The 25,614-nt window shown below is 39.2% G+C and overlaps 1 protein-coding gene across 5 annotated transcripts in view; it reads right to left on the bottom strand.

Annotated features, from left to right (window-relative positions):
• Positions 1 to 7,871: 7,871 nt before the first annotated feature.
• Positions 7,872 to 25,614, bottom strand: part of AKAP11 (A-kinase anchoring protein 11) — a 58,988-nt gene continuing 41,245 nt past the window's right edge. For 4 of the 5 annotated variants that reach the window (XM_027588528.2, XM_027588527.2, XM_027588529.2 and 1 more), the window contains 4 exons: positions 25,475 to 25,558; positions 24,659 to 24,705; positions 14,490 to 14,650; positions 7,872 to 11,877 (listed from right to left, as the gene is read on the bottom strand). In XM_027588528.2, the coding sequence (XP_027444329.1) occupies positions 11,737 to 11,877; positions 14,490 to 14,650; positions 24,659 to 24,705; positions 25,475 to 25,558 (433 nt within the window). In that variant the 3' untranslated portion in view covers positions 7,872 to 11,736. The remainder of the gene's footprint in view (positions 11,878 to 14,489; positions 14,651 to 24,658; positions 24,706 to 25,474; positions 25,559 to 25,614) is intronic. The other variant, XM_027588530.2, reaches the window with a different exon arrangement.

The raw sequence follows: 25,614 nt of genomic DNA, 5'->3' as shown, positions 1-25,614 counted from the left end.
ACATTTTAGGATTTCAGCTTCTCACCTACTTAGTACAATTGGGAACCATGTACGCTCTGGCATGTGTTTGGAAATCAAATGTCACATTTTCAAGGGAAGAATCCTAGAAAATTGACTATATTCTCAAGATTTACCATCATTGCTTTTTCTTTAATAAAGTTCAGGAAGGTGGAAAAAAAATACTTACATTGTAAAGACTGTCAATTGTCCTAACTTTGGCTCAAAGCAGTACCACATAACAGGAATGCAAAGAAAATACAACATTATACATATCAGTCAGACCAGAGTTCTGGTTATTTCTAGCCAAGAGAGTTGCAAGATTCATCGACCACCAAACTTGAAAAGCCCAAAGGTAAATGTGGAATTAAAAAAAAAAGTTTGGCAAAATTTATGAAATAAAATAAATTCCAATTGTATAAAACATATGTATGGGAGAAAAACTAGAAGGAAATATGGCAATGTAAATGATTGTTGTCTCTAGGTGTTATTTACAGGTGATTTTGTCACCTTATGTATTTTGGTTTTTAGACATGGTGACACAGTGTAATGTAATGAGCAGAACTGGAGCCTGGCAGACCTGGGCCTACCACTATGCCCGCTGGGGAAGAGACTTAACTTCTCTGAGCCTGACTTTTCTCACATGAAAAATGGGAATAATAATGACAAGGTTGATACCTGGATTCAATGACGTGAAGTGTTGGCTATAGAGAATAAGTAGAAATTATTTTAAGAACAGTATTGCATTTGGGTGGTTGCTCCCCCTTGCTTTCGTTTTTTTATTTTAATTATTATTTGAAACATTGCTTCTTCATTGTTTCTATAGCATTCATTATCCTTCTTATGAAAGGGGTATATTCAGCAGTTTTTCTTGGCACATGTAAATTACCTGTAAATTCTCTGAGGCTATTAGAAATTACCTTAATTTTATGTTCACTCTTGAAAAATCGTTTAGAAGCATGTGAAATTCTGGATCTGACTTTAACCAGAACTTGAAGATATCATTCTATTATCTTTGGGCTTCTATCAGAACTGTTGACTTGCTGCGAATCAAACTGCTGTTTTGCAGGTAATCCATCTGTTCTCTCTGGTTGTTTTTGAGATGATTAATTTTGCAGTTTTGTTTTTTTTTTTTTACTTTTTTTTATTTTAATTATTTTTTTTTTTGAGAGAGAGACAGAGAGAGCAAGAGAGCGCATGTGAGTGGGGAAGGGAGGGCGAGAGGGAGAGGGAGAGAGAGAGAATCTTAAGCAGGCTCCACTTCCAGCATGGAACCCAAGGTAGGGTTCGATCTAACGACCCTGAGATCATGACCTGAGCCAAAATCAAGATTTAGATACTTAATGGACTGAACCACCCAAGCGCCCCTGCAGTTTTTTTTTTTTAAACAGTGTGTGTGTGAAAAAAACAAAAACAAAACAGTGTGTGTGTGTGTGTGTACATCTGTGCATACATGTTAAATGAAACATATACACCGAATTGCACAAATCTATAGGAACAGTTCAACCACCATTCAAAGCAAGAAATAGAGTATTACTGATACATTAGCCTCCTATATATATTCCTCTGCCCCAGGAGTAACCACTAACTTGACTTTCATGGTAACCATTTCCTGGTTTTTGACACTTTCAAATTAACATCCAACAATAGGTAACAACAGCCAATCCAAGCTTTGAAACATGTTAAATGAAACATATACACCGAATTGCACAAATCTATAGGAACAGTTCAACCACCATTCAAAGCAAGAAATAGAGTACGGCTGGAGAGCTATAAGAAGGATTTGTCACTGTATGTCCTTATACCTTTTGGAATTTAATGTCATTTGCATTTATGACCCTTTGAAAAAAGATAAAAATACTGGCAAAAATAAAAGGGGCATCAAGGGTCAAGCACATGGAGAACAGCAAAAAAAAAAAAATTTAAGTACTACATGTAAATTAAAATATCATAAGCAGTTTACCTAGGAAAAGAAACTGGATAAAATATCAAAACAGGCTCTTGGAGGCATCAAACAGCTCATAGGATATTGAGGAATCAGTGGGTCAAAATCTAGCAAAAGCAAAGAACCCCAGTAAGTAAGCTCGGCATTCAACACCACTTTTCTGTCCTCGGAATATTTGCCAAACTTGAAGAAAAAACTGTGATACAGAGTAGTATTTCAGCAGCCTCATGGGGCTTTAGAAAGGCGAAAGTCAATTCTCTCCACCCCAACAAAGCAATTCTCAAAAACTCACCCCCTTCTCTAAGTTGGAACCCTGGCGGGCTGCTCCCCTCAGGCACAGGCCCTGGCCCGGGTGTGCAGCACAATTCCCAGCCATCTGATTTGGTCAGAAAACTTCATGGCTTGAACTTAAATTCAGGAGCTCCAAGACTAGCTGTGCCCCCAGGCACCTGTCAGAAGCAAATGAAAATCCCCCTGGAGGAAAATCCCACCCTTCCAGGCCTTTGCTCTAGATCGTACAGAGAGGTGGCAAGTGGCAAAGCTGTAATTTTAAATCAAGTTCTTTTAACCCTAGAGCCTACGTTGCTAAACTTCACTAAACCGCCATGGGAAAAATTAAGTAGTATATGGGAAAACAGGTCACCTACTCCAAAATTAGGAACGGTTTGGATTTCCTAGCAAAACTTGCAAGAGTGATCAGCCAGCACTGCAGACTCATCTCCATGGACAAGTGCACTCTTTTTCATGGAAAGGGTCTAGTCCATTGTTACACAGCTTTAATTTTTGGAGAGCAAGCAGAAATCTGCTGCTAATTTCTACCCACTGATCCTTACCTGGTCTTCTAGGGTCACACGTTTCAATCTGTCTCCACTGACAGCCCTTTGGACGTTTAAAAATGGTTTTGAGGTCACCCCCAACCCCACTTTTCCTTCTCCAGGCCAAGCAGCCTTTTGTCTTTCAGTGAAAATGCAAATGAATCCTTTTTGGCTCCTTCAGCATTCTGACAGTCATGGATGTGAATGTTTCACTTGATCTTTGTCCTTTGTAAGATGGTATCTGGGACTCAACCTACTACTCCAGGCATGGTGTAAAAAGCACAGGGTCAAGCAAGACTATTGCCCACCATGCCACAGATTTAAAAACAACTGCTATGGTAGAAAAAAAACCCTGCATTTCTGCAGTACACAAAACCACAATTACTTTCTTTAAGCATCTAAGTGAGAGCTATCTAAGATGTCTACATAGTTTTCAAGATGTGTCACAACTCCTCAGGCTCTAGCCAAATTGGTCTTTGGTTCTTCAAATAAGCCACAAGCCTTCTCTTCTCAAGCTGTTCGTTTGTTCTACCAAAAAAGCTCTCTGCCTCCCCCAACCACCTTGACTCCCTTTCCTCGGCTGCACATCTTTAGGGAAGCCCAATTAGGCTCCTCTGTTTTAGCCTCCCACCACCCTTAACAGTAGCGTAAATAATTATATTTATAATTACTCATTTAATGACTCTTCTAAATAATAAACTCCATAAAGGCAGGGACTAATATTATAGCTTTTTTCCCCCCAAACACATTCCACTCCCACAAGGGTGCTGGCATTGGCTTACTTTCCCTGCAGCCTCTTAGCAGTCTGAGAGAAGCCTTGAGGGTCTCTCATCTCCCACAACCCCGTACTTACATAGACCTAATACTCACCTCCTGCCTTACCAAAGCACTTAGCCATTTGGGTCTACTGAGGCCCTAGGTGATCGGACTCATTCAACATACTGTTTGTATCTCCCTAGCTCTGTGTCAACTGCAGACTCTACCATTTAACCAGGGACCCCTCCTGGAAGCCATGACTTCTTAGGATTCGAGGCAGTAAAGAGGTCAGCTGGCTTGCCCAAATTTAAGCAATTTCAGTTGGCCCAACATTTGCCATAAGGTGCCTGAGGTGACTCAAAGACATAGATTTATAAGCTGGAAAAGCAATTATCAGAACATTTCAATGTCCCCAGAATCCATGCCCCCTTGCCCCACAACTACCCATATTCTGTTATAAACAGAAAAGGAGATGAAGTTGATTTCAGATGTACTTCTGGCAGTTTTTTTTTGTTTTTTTTTCTGACAGCCTTGTTCTGACTCTGCACAAGTCCACATCATTGTAAGCCCCTATGGGATCTCTAAGCATCAATTCCTGTTTCACGGAACTTATGTAACTGGGAGAGAACTAAGTTTATCACTAGTAAGTCATAAAAATACAGTATTTGGAGGAAAATATTTGAGCTCAAAATATTCAATTTGTAAAAGTGTGTAAACATAGAACCTTCCCACCTCTGGAGGAAAATGTCAAATCGTGGTTCAGTTACAAGGACAAAAGGGGAAAAAACAGATTCGGAAGCTCCTTGTCCTAGTTTGTTTGCAATTGTTTGAATATTATCCTTCAAAATGGTCACTGTGTATTCTCCGCAATGCTCTTCGACAGCCCTGGTCAGTATACTCCAACACAATCTTCACCCAAGGCAGTAAAAACGGCTATACATCAGATGGCCGAGGCTGACCCTGTAGGCAGACATTGACCTATTAACTACAAGTCATTGGGAACACATTCTCATAAAGCCAAGAAGCCACAATTGTTCATTCTTTTCTCCATAGAAAATGCCTCATTAAAATACAGATACTAGGTCTCTGGTATTCTAATACGCCAATTGAACAATTCTATTGAAAAAGGAAATGGAGATCTGAGAGAATCTGCTCTCGGTAAACCTGTGCTGCCTCTCCCTTCTTGTCTACATACGTGAAAGGCTGTGTTTTTAACAACTATGATTTGTCTTTTGTGCAAGAGCAATCAACTCAAGTCTATAATTTCTAGAACCTTCCTCCCCTCTTTGAGCAATCCTGGAGAATGGAAGAGTTGCTAGAATATTGTTCAGATTTTTCCTAAGCACGTTAATGATCTCACCTGCTTTGCCAGAGGTTGCATGACAAACACCACGAGGGCCCCAGCAGGCAACAGGAATGGGCGAAATGGATGGAACAGGTCACGCCAGAGGCAAAAAAAAACCCTACTAAGCCCGGACTGAGGGGGCCATCATTATTTAGCTCCTGCCAAACTGTTGCCACACAGGAGGAAGCCAATGTTGCAGAGCTTCCAATTTTTCAACAGAAGCTGTAATTCAAAACATATTCAAGTGTGAAATCTCCTTCAAGTGTTGATAATGATCTCACGTTGGGCCAAAGCATTTCAGTGGGCAGGATTTAGTACACACGGATCATTTTAATCGCTCACTCCAAGCTCAGAAGTCCATGTAGGTGTCTGTTTAAAAGACGGGGGGCCTAAAAAGTCAAAAGTGGGGCTTCAATTCTCTGAAAATGTTTATTTTTATCTCTTTCCAATCTACAATAGTATCGTCCTTGTCCTAGAGCACAAAAGTAAAAGCAGGTGATTACAAAACCTACAAAGGAAGGAGAAAAGAATGCCACCATTCCCAAGGAGTGAGTTTCATACATTCACTGTTCCTGCTGTAAACGCAATGCTGCAACACATGAAAAAGTGCTCAACATTGCTCAGCATCAGGTAAATCCAAATCAAAACCTCTATGAGATACCACCTCACACCAGTCAGAATGGCTAGAATTAACAAGTCAGTAAACGACAGATGTTCGCGAGAATGCAGAGAAAGAGGAACCCTCCTACACTGTTGGTGAGAAAGCAAGCTGGTGCAGCCACTCTGGAAAACAGTATGGAGGTTCCTCAAACATTTGAAAATAGAGCTTCCCTATGACCCAGCAATTGCACTACTGGGTATTTACCCCAAAGATACAAATGTAGTGATCCAAAGCGGTACGTGCACCCCAATGTGTATAGCAGCAATGTCCACAATAGCCAAACTAAGGAAAGAGCCAGGATGTCATCAACAGATGAATGGATAAAGATGTGGCATACACACACACACACACACACACACACACACACACACACACACAGGAATATTATGCAGCCATCAAAAAAAAAAAAAAAACGAAATCTTGCCATTTGCAACGATGTGGATGGAACTAGAGGCTATTATGCTAAGTGAAATAAGTCAATCAGAGAAAGACATGTATCATATGACCTCACTGATATGAGGAATTCTTAATCCCAGGAAACAACTGAGGGTTGCTGGAGTGGTGGGGGTGGGAGGGATGGGGTGGCTGGGTGATAGACATTGGGGAGGGTATGTGCTATGGCGAGTGCTGTGAATTGTGTTAAGACTGTTGAATCACAGTCCTGTACCTCTGAAACTATAATACATTATATGTTAAAAAAAAAAAAAAGATAGTAGGAAGGGAAAAGTGAAGGTGGGAAATCGGAGGGGGAGATGAACCATGAGAGACTGTGGACTCTGAGAAACAAACTGAGGGTTCTAGAGGGGAGGGGGGTAGGGGAGTGGGTTAGCCTGGTGATGGGTATTAAGGAGGGCACATATTGAATGGAACACTGGGTGTTATACACAAACAAGGAATCATGGAACACTACATCAAAAATAAAATTAATTAAAAAAAAAAAACGCAATGCTGCAACAAGCTTAGATGTTTTTATTCTTACCCCCTTTCCACAATAGCACCAAATGTATATTCCTCCTTGGATATGTAACTTCTCTCCATCTTTCACACTTTGAAAAATCTTTTTTTTAAGATTTTACTTATTTAGGGGCGCCTGGATGGCTCAGTCATTAAGCGTCTGCCTTCAGCTCAAGTCATAATCCCAGGGTCCTGGGATTGAGCCCCGCATCGGGTTCCCTGCTCCGCAGGAAGCCTGCTTCTCCCTCTCCCACTCCCCCTGCTTGTGTTCCCTCTCTCGCTGTGTCTCTCTCTGTCACATAAATAAATAAAATATTTAAAAATAAAGATTTTATTTATTTGACAGAGAGAGAGAACAGGCTTCCTGCCGAAGAGGGAGCCCGATGCGGGGCTCAATCCCAGGACCCTCGAATTGTGACCTGAGTCGAAGGCAGACGCTTAACGACTGAGCCACCCAGGCGCCCCTGAGCTAACTCTTCAAGCCCTGTCCCTCATCCTCCTCACTATCGCAGCTGAGACACAGATGGCAAGTGATCCCAATGTGCAAAATTGTTCAAATGCCATTTGTCACAACTTCCTGTTCCTTTTGAGCACTTTTTCCTTTGTGGAATTCCAGGCTAAGGAATCTTGATTACTTTTTCTCAGCATTTTTGAATTGTTTTGTTGGTGACTGGGATCCACTCACACCCAAGCCACTGTTTACTATCATTATTTCTTAGTATTTTACAACATTCACACAAAGCTAGAAAATCATTCCCTAATTTCTGGGCTTTACATACTTAGAGACAAGTCATATTCCATTAGCAACAAACAATCAAACTTTTAAGTGCCTGATGCTCATGGCATGACAAAGGTGTGGATGCTCTCAATATCCTATGGAAGGAGTGCTACACCCAGGCCGGAAGAATTTCCCAACACGCAACCATAATATTCTACTTGGCACTCAAGTGCAAACCAGATTGGGCAAACAGCCTTTCAAGTCACTTATGTTAGCATTCAGAGACACCTGAATATATGGCTAGAATCCAGTGTCTGGTTAAAAATACCTAGCTTCCCGGGGCACCTGGGTGGCTCAGTCATTAAGCATCTGCCTTCGGCTCAGGTCATGATCCCAGGGTCCTGGGATCGAGCCCCACATCGGGCTCCCTGCTCAGCGGGAAGCCTGCTTCTCCCTCTGCCACAACCCCTGCCTATGTTCCCTCTCTTGCTGTGTCTTTCTCTGTCAAATAAATAAAAAAAATCTTTAAAAAAAAAAATACCTAGCTTCCCTAGTTCTCGGAAACCATTTTAGAAGCATGAAGATCATCTGATGTGTCTTCTATCATGGCAGTTCCGCTTATATGCCTTTGTTTAGTTCAGGACAGAGTAGTTAACAAGATATTATAGAAGGAAACCGAGGCCAGGCATCTCTTACGTTTATTGGAAAATTCTTAGTTGGGAGAGGAAAGATAACAAACAATTCATAAAGGATAAAAGAACAATTAATTGCAAATGATTACAAAGGTAATTTCTGAAATGTTTATTTTGAGCCACTGCAAAAACAAAAGTATAGTGCAACGTGATGTTCATATTTTGGTAAATGAACATATCAAAGGACAGAAAAGCCAAAAAAGTTACTGTTATACAAGATCTTAATGTTGTAATTCTGCACAAATAAACAGCTACAATTACTCAAAGCTGCTTCTGCTATATATATATTAAACAAGAATGTGAATTACTTTAAACACTGCACAATTAACCAAAGTTAGCAAATCCAGCAATATTAAAACCTGATATTAAATAGTATTCAAACATTACAACAAAAACAAAACAATGGACTTCCAGAACCACAATTCTACCCATGTGAAAGGAATGTACATGGATGGTTAAAAAATAATAATAATAATAATAATAAATAAATAAAGTGACAAGAGTGACCAACACTGCATCTTCAGAGCAGGAATACAGTGAGTAAATGCATGTGGGGTCTTCTGCTAAAAATGAAAAAATAAATGCATTTCACTTTAGTATAATCATAGAATTCCCACTGAAGCTCTAATTGTCTTGTGCTGGTGACAGGTGGGCAGGGTTTTAAATGGAAAACTATTTTCCCTATACCCTGAGTGTGGTTGCATTAATATATATTTTTTAAACTGTGGAAAGTTTCCTTTGAGAAATATAAAATTTAAAGCAACATACTGATGGGAAATTGATAGTTAACTGTGAAAGAATACTATTAGCTAAATAATTAACTAAGAAGACATCTTGAGTCTGGACTCTGATGATGAGTCAGGGTTAAGTTTTGCATTTAGGAAATGTGCACTGATGTCAAAGCCATGTGGATCAGTGATCTTTCACTTTATACTTGGTACATTTAATAAGTAATTAAATTCTCCTACCAGCAACATAAAACCCTTATTTAAGCAAAATGGAAGTATTATGAATTGAATTAATTCACATCAAATATCTGAAAGGGTAAGTGGAACATTTTTCAAAGTATAAAGATGTTATCACACGTATTCACTGAGTGAAAAGGTTTTATATTACTCTATTAAATTCTATCAACCAGCCCAATAGATATTTTAATTTTCTTCTGTGATTTATAAATGAATCATTCATTTTGTATAAATCAGGAAATACTTTCAAAATCAACATTAATAATCTCCAAAATATAAATGTAAGTTAAACTTGGCTTGGGAAAGAAGAATATGAAAGAATCGCTACATTTCAGTCGAAAATAATGTTCTAAAATAAAACCCTTCTCAGACACCTCATTCACTTTCTTTCCCAAGATCCTTCAAGGGTTCTGAAATTGATAAACAGAGAATTCAACTCAATGCACATCACAACTTTAACAGTTCTGAATAAGACATGGTAATTTCGTAAGGGCTGAAATGCACAGAATGGCAAGATTACAATGTTATAATATAAACATGTCAAGGAGACTTATAATAAAAGGAGACGGGGGTGGGGGGCGGTCCTCTCAACAAACACGGCTGTTCCGGAGACCGAGCAACCAAACAGACATAAGATGTCTTTGGAATAATCACAAAGTGCCTTTAAAGAAAGTAAGTTTAGGTTGTACTTGATTAAAAGATACTTCTCTCCATATAAGGAGCTTTACTCACGCTTCTTTTCACATCTGCCAATACTTAATATTTTTCTCTATGCCCCTGAATGGATACAGGAGTGGAGTTCCATTAGGATTCTTACCACACATGCCAAAGCCCAAAGACTGGTCTGTCATTACGTAGTGGCTACATAAAGGAACTCTGAGTCCAGCACAGCTCCAGGTAAATGCAGAGAAAACACGGATAGGAGGAAAATCTTCCTTCAAAATGATTACCATAAGAGATAGAAACATAAACATTTTCAAGCACAGAAAGTGTTACAAAATGAATATATTTTCATTTTAGTTTAAAAGAAATTCAGAACTCAATTTGCTGTTAATCAAACCCGTACATATATCGAAGTGACTAAACACAACTTGATAGTTATATACTTGTGAAAATCCAATCTAAACTTAATAATCAGTTAATCCATGTTCTAATCAACAACCCAGTTCCTAGCGTGTATAAACCCAGTCCAGTGCTGCTGCATCTCAAGTTCTGAGAAGCTAAAGATGGAAACCATTCTGGCTATATAGATTTCCTGCATTTCTCCACCTTAAAAAATACTTGAAGAAACTTTAGGAAAAATTTATTTTTAAGGCTTGCTCTATTTCTTTATTTTAAATTGAGAAAAACCAAAGTTTACACTGTAACCTCAAAATATTTAAGTAGCTTTTGGCATTTTTCTTATAAAGCAAATTTTACTCTCTCATAAAATACATTTCTCTACCATAATGATTAATTCAAATTAATATTAAGTGCCTTATATTCCTTGCCCCTTGGTGGGTGCTATGTCTTCTACACTTTGTGCAGCTTCCAGAACAGTCAGTGCTCAGGAAAAAAGAAAATGTAATGGAGCAAAACCAAAGCCCCCAACAAAAAGTGATTTACTCTAGATTTACGCTAATGGAAGAACGAAAAATTCACATGTGCATACCCTCACGGACAAAACCAAGACACAATCTTGGTCCTCTAGTTCAAGTCAACTTGCAGTTTCTAAAGACAAAGTAAAGTAGTAGAAAACATAGAGCCAGAAAACTCATGTCAGACAACTTTACAAAATAGAGCAGATACCATTTTATCGGGGGGAAGGGAGGAGGGGCTGGGAATCCCCTCTTTTTCTAGAAAAAGCTTATCCTTGCTAAGCAGAGAGTTTTGTGTATGTGTGTGTTTGGTTTTTTTTTTTTTTTTCAAAAATCCGACGATGAAAATCATTACTGGGCTTCTCTAAATGCATTTCCATATTAGCATTAATTTCTAAAATTTTAACATGTTTTGTACCTTTATTTTCATTTATAGGATAAGTTGGGGACCCAAAATAGTCAAAAAGAGAAATAAAAATTCTTACTGCACAATCTTTATAGACATTTTATTTTAAAGCACCTTTTAAATGTCAACAGTGGGTTTCTCACCAAGAAAACAGTAAAATAAAAAAGGGCACAAACCCACTAGGCAAGGTTAAAGTACTCCCTTACTTACACACACACACACACACACACACACACACACACACTCATTTTCATGCCAGATGGATTGGCAACATTAGCAAATAATGTCATTTCATGAAAGGCTGAGGAAATTATCATTTATGGTATTTACAGAAACCTAAAATACGAATATGTTTCTAAGAAATTAAATAGTTTGGGAGATTCAAGAAGCTACCGATAGCTTGAGCTATGAAAATAAAATTGACTTTGAAAAATAAGACAGAAATTCTATGGGGGGTGGGGTGGGGAGCCCATTAACCTCAAAGCTCTTTTGTCAGGTTAGTTCTCAACAGAATAGCGTTTGTTTGCAAAGGAGCAGAACTGTAAGGCTGTATCCCTGGAACCTATCCTCAGCCACCTCAGTGTGGTCCGTAGCAGCACTATTTGGATGCAAAAAGAATCTGTCAGTCAATGTCCCTGAAAACCTCATGGTCAGACCTTCCTTCAAATCAACGTTCTTAGGGTCTTAACACACTACACACGTGTATAGAAGAATGATGAAGATAATATTTGACAGAGATTACAAAAGTATCAAATATATACAACGTGGGATGACTGCGCTGGAAAAGCTCGATTTACTTCCCTCCCAGTTCATTTATCAGTGTTAATATTCAAAGTTTACCCTCTGCCTCTTTATCTGTTTCTTCCTCTCCCCAGACGGTAAAACGTACTGGCTGCATGTTTGTACTACGCGTTTTCCAAGAGCCAGTCGAACAGGGACTTGCAGCTCTCCGGGGCGGCCGGCTTCTCCCGCACTTCGTAGTACCGCAGCACAGCCCGCAGGACGTCCCCCACCTTCCGTCCCTTTCCTTGTAACCGTCGGGAGAGCTAGTGAGAAGGCAAGGCATATCCCAGGTTAACCAGAAACAATTTCCTAACAACAAAGTTTCCAGTCTTATTTTTAGTATCAGAGAACTCTTAAGATTCTTGCTGTCTGCAGTAAAGTATTATTTCCCAGTTGTATAACGAGGTCCTCTCCCCTAAATTACTTACCCCTCTACGCAAATTAAACATTTTTCCTTCCTGCCCCTGACAAATACATCTCCTCCAGAGAATGACACTTTGGGATTCTTGGAGACAGAACTGCACAAACCTCACCCATCTGAGAGTCTGTATGGGAGTATAGTCTCCATTTCTATATGAAATTCTTGACCTAAATACACCTGTCACACCTTCAATTAGGAACATAAAATAATAAAGACAATGTCAATCTTGACAGAAGGATGTGGATTTTTCCTTCTACAATATGCAGTGTGGCTTTTTTCTGGAATACACACTCTGGCCTCAACTGGAAACACGGCTTTCTAAGTTAAGAAATGTTAACGTTTTGGGGCGCCTGGGTGGCTCAGTCATTAAGCGTCTGCCTTCGGCTCAGGTCATGATCCCAGGGTCCTGGGATCGAGCCCCACATGGGCTCCCTGCTCCGCGGGAAGCCTGCTTCTCCCTCTCCCACTCCCCCTGCTTGTGTTCCCTCTCTCACTGTGTCTCTCTCTGTCAAATAAACAAAAAACCAAAAACAAAAAAAAAAGAAATGTTAATGTTTCAACAACAAAAAAAACACCAAAAAAGTAAATATTGTGATTATTTCACAATATATACAAATATCGAATCATGTTGTATACCTGAAACTAATATAATGTGATATTTCAAAAACTCAATTAAAAAAGTAAATAAATACAGGTTTAAATAAACTCCACTGTCACCAGAATCAGAACATGTCTTCACTCATTTTTTTTCTATTTAGTTCTATAAAAACTACTTTAATTTTATAATATAAATATACTTAGCCTTGTTAAATATAGCCTTATAGAGAGAGAATTCACAGACCATACAATTCATCCATTTAAAGTGTACTTAAGTCAATGGTTTTTAGTACAGTCACCAGGTTGAATGCAACCATCACCACAATCAGTGTTAGAACATGTTTACCACACCCAAAGAAAAGCTCTACCCATTAGTAAACACTCCCCATTTCTCCCAAACCCCGCAACTCTAGGCAATCACTAATCTACTTCAGTCTCCAGATTTGCCCATTTTGGTCATTTCATATAAATGTAATCATAAAACATATGGTCTCTGGTGACGTTTCTTTCACCCAACGTGACTTCAAGTTTCCTCCATGGTGTAGCATGTACATACTTCCTTCCTTTTTATTGACAGAGAGTACTCCACTGCAAAGATAAACCACATTTTATTTATCCATTCTAGGATGTTTCCACTTCTGGCCTATTATGAATAATGCTGCCGTGGACATATATTTTCATTCCTCTTAGGTATATACCTAGGAGTGGAATTGCTAGGTTATATGATAATGCTAGGTTTAACTTTTTGAGGAATTTCCAGAATGTTTTCCTACGTTACTTGGGGATGAGCACCAAGCACCATTATGCTCATGCTCAGCTCTGCCTAAGCTCTTCCTTAGCCCTCACAGTTTATTCAAGACTAAATGACTTGAAAATGTCTGCCTCCCTCCAGTGAGTTCTAACACCTTTCCTACCTACTCCTTCTCCTTGACAAGTCATTTCTTGAGGATCACCTTGTCTTATTTTCTCCTTCTGCCCCAAAACCGAAACCTAAACTAGAAAAATCCAAAAAGTCCAAGAAAAACAAAATACAAAAAAAAGTTATTTTTACTGAATATCTTTTTCACATACTTCTTTCAATAATATCTTTGTAAATTCTGAACCAGGAATCAAGAGTAACTGGACTGTTCCTTTTTTGTTATAGATCAATTTACACTGGTTATTCATTGAACTATTTTACACCCTATAATAATATTAAATCAAAATTCTGATAACGAAGATTCTGGGACAAAAACCTTAAGACTATAAAATAAAAATCTTGACTAACAAGGTGCTTGGCACACAGTTAAGTTCTCAATAAAAACATCCTATTAGTGCATTGAATCTGAATGTTCTATTATTAGAACCCTACAAAATACTCAAAGTAGTCCATGGTCCCTTATAAGATGTTTAAGCCTTCACTGGCTTTTGAGTATGCTAGTTTCTCCCACTAATAAGACTGGATTAACAGAGTAGTAGGAGACATACTAATTTACCAGGCATAATTAAGAATCAATTTAAAACAAAGAATAACTCATATGACCATGTTTATTAACAGCATCTAACTTTGAGTACTTAGGATGTGCCAGGCACTAGATCAAGCATATTTCTTATGGTATTATGTTTAATCCTCACAAACCTCTGTAAGGTAACCTCTCTACTCATTTTCATGGTGCCGATAAGGAAACTGACTAGTGAGCCTACCCACGGTTAGACTAGAGTGGCAGAGCTGACATGTGGACCCACTATGAGACTCTACCACATAAGCACTTACCCATTTTGCTATCAAGGGGCATCTTACTAGATCAACTATGTGACACAGAACATCGTATGTGGTTAAATATGTCCTTACAACCACCCTGTAAGGCAGGTACTTACTTGTATGAATTCCTTCTTTGCAGAGTCATGAAGATAAAGTTCTGCCACTTCGGCCTCAGAAGCAACAAGCCACTGAAGAATAATCCTTAGCTGGGGGTCTACTGTGCACGGCTCCATGTCGATATTTGTAATGAGCAGAATCTGTCTGTCTTGCCCCAAACCTAATATTTACATTTAAACAGTATAAAGAAAAATTCATCAATTCAACTCTCAATACTCTGGTTTCTAAGGATAGAGAAATATTCTTCATTTCTTAAGATTCCAATGAATGCTGGGGAAAAAATCTGTCTTTTCTTATCCCCACCTTAACATCAACCAAAACATTTATTTGAAAGGGCACAATAATTCCACAACAAAGGAATAACTCTGATCATCTGCTGAGAGCACAAATACAAAACTCTATTTTGAGGCACTGAATATCAAGTACTGTAGATGACATAATTTGTATCAAAGTAAGATCCACAGGTAAAGAAAGAGAAAACAAAACTATAAAGCTATGATTACAGTCTAAATATAAATCTCAAATAAATAAATATACTAAATGGACTCAAGAAAGCTTCTCGAACTAAGAGAAGTAACAGAAGCCACAAACACTTGTATGGGGCATATCACGTCATAAGTGTTGTTCTAAGCTCTTCCTATATACAAACCCCTGGGACCCTCACACCCCTCCTGTGAAGCCAGAACTATCATCATCTCCATCTTACAGGTGAGGGACATGAGGCAGAGAGAGATCCAGGGTCTTACAGTAGGGAAGTGGCTGAGCCAGGATATGAACACACAGTCTGGCTCCATGCTCTTAATCACTTCATTCTTTAGGCAAAAAAGGGGGAAAAAAATGTCACATGCAGCCACTTATATCCCAAAAGCCAGACCAGGGAATTTTCTGGGTATAACCCTTTATAAATAAGATATTGCTCTCAAGTTTCGTTTCTTTTTTTTTAATGAACATTATGTTCTCAACATAAAGAAGGACGAATTGCTGTTGACTATAAAACTAATGACCTGTAGACCAATACCATGTGTCTAACCACTCCTGCTTAGTGATGGCCAAGCAAAAGGCAGAGCTGAGACAAGAGGCCTCCCACATAAGATTTGAGCAGCCGGCCTGCTGGCAAACATCACGCCAATTCGTACCCATCATGGAAATTTGTTGGTCAATGTCCCTGATTCTTTCTTACAGGTTGCAGGGCATTCTAGACCACTACTAATCATTTTTAGGATTTGGGGTGGTCCCTAATTTTTTCACTTAAAAAAACAGATCCACGTCATTCTCTTCAGATAAACGTACTACCTTTTCCCTCCTCTCCCCACACTGACTCTCAGTCAAAAATGGGTCTGGTGCACTGTGAAACCAGACATGGTCTCTGGGCCATTTTGCAAATCCTGCAGAGGTCATGGGGTTGGAAGCCAAGTCACCGATGACTTCTCTGTATTATTGGCTTTCTCAGTTATGGGGCTCCTGGCTGCCTGGCCTAGGAGAGGTCACTCAACACCAGGGAAAAGGCAAGTGGCTGACCTCCTGCAACTAAAAATACAACAAAATGAGGTTTGTTGCCTTAGGATTTCCATAATTTTGAATCTTTCTATAAACCTGTATCAATCTGTCCTACTTTACCAATTCCTAATATAACAAATTTCAAAGCTGGCCACAATTTTCTATATAATGAGAGATGACTATGATCTCAAAAGCTGAGTAGTGACATGTATTTACATACAGTAAATTTCTATCTACTCACAAAAGAAATCCTAAAGAGCCTGCTAGTGCCTCAAAAGTAAATTTTTTAAAATCAATTTCATATTTTTATTAACTTATATCTTCTTTTCTCTTAATTGTCCCTCAGTAATAAAGTCAGTTAAGTAATGACTAGTTCATTGAGGAAAATACTCACCACACGCATTTACACTATGTACAGCCTTTGGAACAACTTTCCTCACAGGCATTATTTGAGAAAAGGGACACAACTTTCCTAGACAAAGTCAACACTCTTTTAGTCAACAAAAAGAAAGCAAATATTACCTAGCCTATCTGTCCCTCTAAGAATACTGCCCTACCCCTACTTCATAACTGATGACAAAAACTTCTAGAAGTCCTATATGAAGAATGTTTACTAAAAAAAAAAAAGAATGTCTAGTTAGCAGAAGCACTGGGACTAAAAAATAATCACCTTAAGTCTGAGGATTTTAACTCAGAAACCAGTACATGACTTCCCTAAAGAAGAAAGGCATAATGGGCGATAAAACTAATCAGACACTCAGGTGTTATAAAGTACATTTCGAGAAATTCATTTGGGCAATTTTCTCAGTTTGCCCACCTCTAAAGAAATGATGAAAAATAAAAAGACTAGGGGAGGCGGAGCAAGATGGTGGAGGAGTAGGAGACCTAGATTTCGTCTGGTCTCAGGAATTCAGCTGAATAGGGATCAAACCATTCTGAACACCTACGAACTCAACAGGAGATTGAAGAGGAGAGTAGCAACAACTCTCTGAACAGAGAAGCGACCACTTACTGGAAGGTAGGACGTGCGGAGAAGTGAATCCGAGGCGATATTCGGGAGGATAGACGGCGGAGGAGGGGGCCTCCGTCGGCCGCTACCGGCAAGTGATAGAGCCGCGGAGCACAAAATCGGAACTTTTAGAAGTCGGCTCCGCTGAGGGACGTCACTCCAGTGGCTAAGCGGGGGGTGGAATCCTCCCGGGACAGTGTGGTCTCAGGACCCTTGGGGTCACAGAAAGACCAGGGGTGCCTGAGTGCGCCAGAGCTCCCAGGTATCGGAGCGGGGAAGCCGGCTGCAGAGATGGAGCCGAGGCGCGGGCTCTCAGCTCGGGGTTGCCATAAACTGTGATCCGCGGCCCAGTCGGGCCACTGCTCCTCCAGCAGGGACCCAACAAGTGGCAGAGCTGGGGAGACTCCCCTTCCTCCCCCGGGAGGAGCGGTGCAGGAACGCACCGCAGGGATCTGCTGGGTTTGGAGACTCCACACGGGGTCGGGTGCCAGAGATAGCAACGCTCGGTCACAGGCCGGGTGAGCACAGAGTGCGGCCGGAGACCAGGGAGACGGGAGTGACTGCTTTACTCTGGGGGCGCACTGAGGAGCGGGGCCCCGAGTTCTCAGCTCCTCCGGGTGGAGATTGGGAGGCCACCATTTTCACTCTGGTCCTCCAAAGCTGTACCGAGAGCTTGCAGGGGACAAAAGCTCCTGAGAGCAAACCCGAGCAGCTTGCTTAGCCCAGACCGACAAGGGCGGGGCAATTCAGCCTCTAGCAAAGACATTTGGAAACCACGGCAACAGACCCCTCCCCCAGAAGATCAGCACGAACAGCCAGCAAGCCAAGACCAAGTTTACCGATCAAGGAGAACGGGAGAGCTCCCGCGCTAGGGGAATACTGCACATAGAATTCATGGCTTTTTTTACCATGATTCATTAGTTCATCAAAGTTAATTTTTTTAACTTTTTTTTAAATTTTTCTTTTTCCCTTTTTCAACCAACATCTTATCAATCCCTTTTTAAAAAAAAAACATTTTTTAGTTTTCATGTTTAGAGTCATATTTTATCCCTTCACACTAGTTACCCTTATTTTTGGCATATATATATAAGTTGTTCTCTCTTTAAAATTTTGAGATACACTTTCTTCTAACAGATCAAAATATACCCTAAATCACTAGTGTATGGCTTTGTTCTAGTCTCCTGCCTGATCACATTCTCTCCTTTTTTTTTTTTTAAATCTTCTTCTTTCTTTCTTCAAACAATTTAATTCCTTTTATAAAATCTTTTATAATTTTCATCTTTACAGTCATCTTCCATCCCTTCATTGTATCAACCCTTTTTTGTACATATATGTCTTTCTTCCTTTAAAATTTTAGGAGGCACTTTTTCCTAACAGACCAAAATACGCCCAAAATCTACTGTGTGGCACTGATCTATGCACTAGCCTGATCATATTTGATCATATTCTGCTTTTTTTGTATTGTTCTGTTTTTCTTTTTGTCTTTTTTTTTCCTCTTTCTTTTTTCTTTCTTTCCCTTTCCTTTCCCCTGGTTTCAGGTCTTTTCTGATTTGTATACAGTATATTTGCTGGGGACGTTGTTAACCTGTTAGCATTTTGTTCTCTCATTCATCTATTCTCCTCTGAACAAAATGACAAGACGAAAAAAATCACCTCAGCAAAAAGAACAAGAGGTAGTACCGTCTGCCAGGGACCTACTCAATACGGACATTAGTATGATGTCAGACCTAGAGTTCAGAATCATGATTTTAAAGATACTAGCTGGGCTTGAAAAAAGCGTGGAAGTTATTACAGAAACCCTTTCTGGAGAAATAAAAGAACTAAAATCTAACCAAGTCAAATCAAAAAGGCTATTGATGAGGTGCAATCAAAAATGGGGGCACTAACTGCTAGGATAAATGAGGCAGAAGAGAGAATCAGAGATATAGAAGACCAAATGATGGAAAATAAAGAGGCCGAGAAAAAGAGAGATAAACAACTACAGGATCACGAGGGCAGAATTCGAGAGAGAAGGGATACAATAAGACGAAACAACATTAGAATAATTGGGATCCCAGAAGAAGAAGAAAGAGAGAGGGGCAGAAGGTATATTGGAGCAAATAACAGCAGAGAACTTCCCTAATGTGAGGAAGGAAACAGGCATCAAAATCCAGGAGGCACAGAGAACCTCTCTCAAAATCAATAAAAATAGGTCAACACCCCGACATCTAATAGTAAAACTTACGAGTCTCAGAGACAAAGAGAAAATCCGGAAATCAGCTCGGGAGAAGAGATATGTAACCTACAATGGTAGAAATATTAGATTGGCAACAGACCTATCCACAGAGACCTGGCAGGCCAGAAAGGACTGGCATGAGATCTTCAGAGCACTAAACGAGAAAAATATGCAGCCAAGAATACTATATCCAGCTAGGCTGTCATTGAAAATAGAAGGCGAGATCAAAAGCTTCCAGGACAAACAAAAACTAAAGGAATGTGCAAACACGAAACCAGCCCTCCAAGAAATACTGAAAGGGGTCCTCTAAGCAAAGAGAAAGCCTAAAAGCAGCATAGATCAGAAAGGATCACAGACAATATACAGTCACAGTCACCTTACAGGCAATACAATGGCACTAAATTCATACCTTTCAATAGTTACCCTGAATGTAAATGGGCTAAATGCCCCAATCAAAAGGCACAGGCTATCAGATTGGATTAAAAAACAAGACCCATCGATATGCTGTCTGCAAGAGACTCATTTTAGACCCAAAGACACCCCCAGATTGAAAGTGAGGGGGTGGAAAACCATTTACCATGCTAATGGACACCAAAAGAAAGCTGGGGTGGCAATCCTTATATCAGACAAATTAGATTTTAAACCAAAGACTGTAATAAGTGATGAGGAAGGACACTATATCCTACTTAAAGGGTCTATCCAACAAGAAGATCTAACAATTGTAAATATCTATGCCCCTAACATGGGAGCAGCCAATTATATAAGGCAATTAATAACAAAAGCAAAGAAACACATTGACAACAATACAATAATAGTGGGGGACTTTAACACCCCCCGACTGAAATGGACAGATCATCTAAGCAAAAGATCAACAAGGAAATAAAGACTTTAAATGACACACTGGACCAAATGGACTTCACAGACATATTCAGACCATTCCATCCCAAAGCAACAGAATACATATTCTTCTCTAGTGCCCATGGAACGTTCTCCAGAACTGATCACATCCTAGGTCACAAATCAGGTCTCAACTGGTACCAAAAGATTGGGATCATTCCCTGCATATTTTCAGACCACAGTGCTTTGAAACTAGAACTCAATCACAAGAGGAAAGTCGGAAAGAACTCAAATACATGGAGGCTAAAGAGCATCCTACTAAAGAATGAATGGGTCAACCAGGAAATTAAAGAAGAATTAAAAAACTTCATGGAAACCAATGAAAATGAAAACACAACTGTTCAAAATCTTTGGGATACAGCTAAGGCAGTCCTGAGAGGAAAGTACATAGCAATACAAGCCTTTCTCAAGAAACAAGATCTCAAATACACAACCTAACCCTACACCTAAAGGAGCTGGAGAAAGAACAGCAAAGAAAGCCTAAACCCAGCAGGAGAAGAGAAATAATAAAGATCAGAGCAGAAATCAATGAAAGAGAAACCAAAAGAACAGCAGAACAGATCAATGAAACTAGGAGCCAGTTCTTTGAAAGAATTAACAAGATTGATAAACCCCTGGCCAGACTTATCAAAAAGAAAAGAGAAATGACCCAAATCAACAAAATCATGAATGAAAGAGGAGAGATCACAACCAACACCAAAGAAATATAAACAATTATAAGAACATACTATGAGCAACTCTATGCCAGCAAATTAGATAACCTGGAAGCAATGGGTGCATTCCTAGAGATGTATCAACTACCAAAACTGAACCAGGAAGAAATAGAAAACCTGAACAGACCTATAACCACTAAGGAAATTGAAGCAGTCATCAAAAATCTCCCAACAAACAAAAGCCCAGGGCCAGATGGCTTCCCAGGGGAATTCTATCAGACATTTAAAGAAGAATTAATACCTATTCTCCTGAAACTGTTCCAAAAAATAGGAATGGAAGGAAACTTCCAAACTCATCTTATGAGGCCACCATTACCTTGATCCCAAAACCAGACAAAGACCCCATCAAAAAGGAGAATTACAGACCAATATCCTTGATGAACATGGATGCAAAAATTCTCACCAAAATACTAGCCAATAGGATCCAACAGTACATTAAAAGGATTATTCACGACCAAGTGGGATTTATCTCTGGGCTGCAAGGATGGTTCAACATCCGCAAATCAATCAACGTGATACAATACATTAACAAAAGAAAGAACAAGAATCATATGATCCTCTCAATAGATGCAGAAAAAGCATTTGACAAAGTACAGCATCCTTTCTTGACCAAAACTCTTCAGAGTATAGGGATAGAGGGAACATACCTCAAGATCATAAAAGCCATCTATGAAAATCCTACAGCAAATATCATTTTCCATGGGGAAAAGCTGAGAGCTTTTCCCCTAAGGTCAGGAAGGCGGCAGGGATGTCCACTCTCACCACTGCTATTCAACATAGTATTAGAAGTCCTAGCCACAGCAATCAGACAACAAAAAGAAATCAAGGGCATCCAAATCGGCAAAGAGGAAGTCAAACTCTCACTCTTTGCAGATGATATGATACTGTATGTGGAAAACCCAAAAGACTCCACCCCAGAACTGCTAGAACTCATACAGGAATTCAGTAAAGTGGCAGGATATAAAATCAATGCACAGAAATCAGTGGCATTCCTATACACCAACAACAAGACAGAAGAGAGACAAATCAAGGAGTCGATCCCATTTACAACTGCACCCAAAACCTTAAGATACCTAGGAATAAAGTTAACCAAAGAGGCAAAGGATCTGTACTCAGAAAACTATAAAATACTCATGAAAGAAATTGAAGAAGACATAAAGAAATGGAAAAATGTTCCATGCTCATGGATTGGGAGAACAAACATTGTGAAGATGTCAATGCTACTTAGAGCAACCTACACATTCAATGCAATCCCCATCAAAATACCATCCACTTTTTTCAAAGAAATGGAACAAATAATCCTAAAATTTGTATGGAACCAGAAGAGACCCCGAATAGCCAGAGGAATGTTGAAAAAGAAAAGCAAAGCTGGCGGCATCACAATTCCGGACTTCCAGCTATACTACAAAGCTGTCATCATCAAGACAGTATGGTACTGGCACAAAAACAGACACATAGATCAATGGAACAGAATAGAGAGCCCAGAAATGGACCCTCAGCTCTATGGTCAACTTATTTTTGACAAAGCAGGAAAGAATGTCCAATGGCAAAAAGACAGTCTCTTCAACAAATGGTGTTGGGAAAATTGGACAGCCACATGCAGAAGAATGAAACTGGACCATTTCCTTACACCACACACAAAAATAGACTCCAAATGGTTGAAAGACCTAAACGTGAGACAGGAGTCCATCAAAATCCTAAAGGAGATCACAGGTAGCAACCTCTTCGACCTCAGCCGCAGCAACTTCTTCCTAGAAACATCGCCAAAGGCAAGGGAAGCAAAGGCAAAAATGAACTATTGGGATTTCAACAAGATAAAAAGCTTTTGCACAGCAAAAGAAACAGTCCACAAAACCAAAAGACAACCGACAGAATGGGAGAAAATATTTGCAAATGACTTACCAGATAAAGGGCTAGTATCCAAAATCTATAAAGTACTTATCAAACTCAACACCCAAAGAACAAATAATCCAATCAAGAAATGGGCAGAAGACATGAACAGACATTTTTCCAAAGAAGATATCCAAATGGCCAACAGACACATGAAAAAGTGCTCAACATCGCTCGGCATCAGGGAAATCCAAATCAAAACCTCAATGAGATACCACCTCACACCAGTCAGAATGGCTAAAATTAACAAGTCAGGAAACGACAGATGTTGGCGGGGATGTGGAAAAAGGGGAACCCTTCTACACTGTTGGTGGGAATGCAAGGTGGTGCAACCACTCTGGAAAACCGTATGGAGGTTCCTCAAACAGTTGAAAATAGAGCTACCATACGATCCAGCAATTGCACTACTGGGTATTTACCCCAAAGATACAAATGTAGGGATCCGAAGGGGTATGTGCACCCCAATGTTTATAGCAGCAATGTCCACAATAGCCAAACTGTGGAAAGAGCCAAGATGTCCATCGACAGATGAATGGATAAAGAAGAGGTGGTATACGTACACAATGGAATATTATGCAGCCATCAAAAGGAATGAGATCTTGCCATTTGCAACGACATGGATGGAACTGGAGGGTGTTATGCTGAGTGAAATAAGTCAATCAGAGAAAGACATGTATCATATGACCTCACTGATATGAGGAATTCTTAATCTCAGGAAACAAACGGAGGGTTGCTGGAGTGTGGGGGGTGGGAGGGATGGGGTGGCTGGGTGATAGACATTGGGGAGGGTATGTGCTATGGTGAGCGCTGTGAATTGTTCAAGACTGTTGAATCACAGATCTGTACTTCTGAAACAAATAATGCAACATATGTTAAGAAAAAAGAAAAAGAAGAAGATAGCAGGTGGGGAAGAATGAAGGGGAGTAAGTCAGAGGGGGAGACAAACCATGAGAGACGATGGACTCTGAAAAACAAACTGAGGGTTCTAGAGGGGAGGGGGGTAGGGGGATGGGTTAGCCTGGTGATGGGTATTAAAGAGGGCACATTCTGCGTGGAGCGCTGGGTGTTATGCACAAACAATGAATCATGGAACACTACATCAAAAACTAATGATGTAATATATGGTGATTAACGTAACAATAAAAAATAAAAATAAAAAAATAAAAAGACTAGCTCAAAAACATATATCTCAAACAGTATGAATATTTTTAGGTGCCACTCTATAGAAGACATTATTGGTATTTATATAATAAAAGAATAAGCCATCTAAATGCAATGAAAATTCAGCTTCAACATGGAAAGTTTCTACATTCACTCAGACATTCTAATATTTGGATTAAGGATTACAAATCATGGTCGAGAACACCGTGACCAATGGTATCTAGTATTTAGATATTTGGAATCAGGTTCATCAAAGGAAGAATTAAATATTTTCTTCAAATATGTATATTTGTGAGTTTAGGAATAGAAATGAAAGAGGGAAGGACTGATTTTAAAATATCTTTTAATTTTTACTTACTAATTTATGTAACATCAACATTAAACACTAATTTGAGAGGTTACTAGTTTGGAAGGAAAAAACTAGGGCACATGCCATAATTATAATAAGTTATATCTTATAATGTAAGGGTTTTATGTTTAGAAAAAGATAATTATAGAGAGATTATCATACATTTCCCTCTCAAATCACTGAGTAATTCTTTTAAAGTAGTTCAATCTTTATACCAATGGGCACTTCATTAGTTTAGCAATCAAATGGTATAAATGGTTCAGCAAAGGACCTGCCACTGGATACATTAGTTCAAGAATATCCTGATTTGTAATGTAAATACCCTGATTTGTAATAACCTGGAGCCTCAGTGATGAAAATGCACAAGGTGAAGACTCTTCTAGGAAACCTTAAACAAAAAAACATGCAAACACTTTGAAAAACAATCTGTCAATTACCTTCTCCATCATCCTCACGATCTTCATCTTTATCATCTGGCCCATCACTTTTCGAATAAAAGAGCAGAAGCAGTTAAAAAAAAAAAAAAAGCTTTAATTAATAATGGTATTAAAACTAATTCTTAAAACGTGGAAAAGAATGAATGTTACAATATGATATATGACATTTAAAAAGGGAAGAGATGACAATAAGAAAAGGAAGCTTTGCTTCTCACACCATTTCATGTTAAAATCTGAATTGTAAATGATGCCTAGACAGGTCATCAGTAACCAAGAGGTTCTACCTTACCGTGATAGAGAACGCCAAGTAATTTCATGATAAAATTTAATTTCAAATAACTTAAAGCTGAAATAGTCTACTAATTTCGTTTTGGATAACACAGCATTTGAATTATCATAGACTGCCGTGGCATCTACTGATGCCAAGGACATATTTTTAATGCACTAAAAATACATTTTTCCTACACTTTCCTTACACGTGAAATAAAATTACATACAAAAACAACACAACAACAAAAACCAGAAATCCTGTAGGAAGCAAGCTCTTTTTAATGAAATAATAATTGGTAGGATGAGAAATAGCAAGCAAAGAAACACATGCATAGATGTAACACGTTTTGCAATTAGATGTCAGTCGCCTCTTAGCATAATTGAAGTTTCTCATTAGATGTAAATTATCAAGCAGAATCAAGTCCAAACATAGGAGAGAAGCAGACTGATACATATTGGCACTGTAACCCACGTTCTTTTAAGAATATGACATCATGCATTAGTGTGAAAGACTCATCAGTTTGTAAGTTTCTGGACTGGACCAACCTGTCTGATGTTGGAAAGGATAAATTGTCCTCATACAAATCTCCTTCTAAACCAAGACTGCTCCAGCTACTGCTGTTACCATTACTGCCAGAAGAAGAAAAGAACAGAGCTGAACCAGAAAATGAATAGTAAAGAAGACC

This window comes from Zalophus californianus, chromosome 3, assembly GCF_009762305.2.
Source record: "Zalophus californianus isolate mZalCal1 chromosome 3, mZalCal1.pri.v2, whole genome shotgun sequence".
Classification (NCBI taxonomy): Eukaryota; Metazoa; Chordata; class Mammalia; order Carnivora; family Otariidae; genus Zalophus; species Zalophus californianus.
Note: the sequence above shows the minus strand (reverse complement) of the source record. Positions and strands in the feature narration are given on the sequence as shown.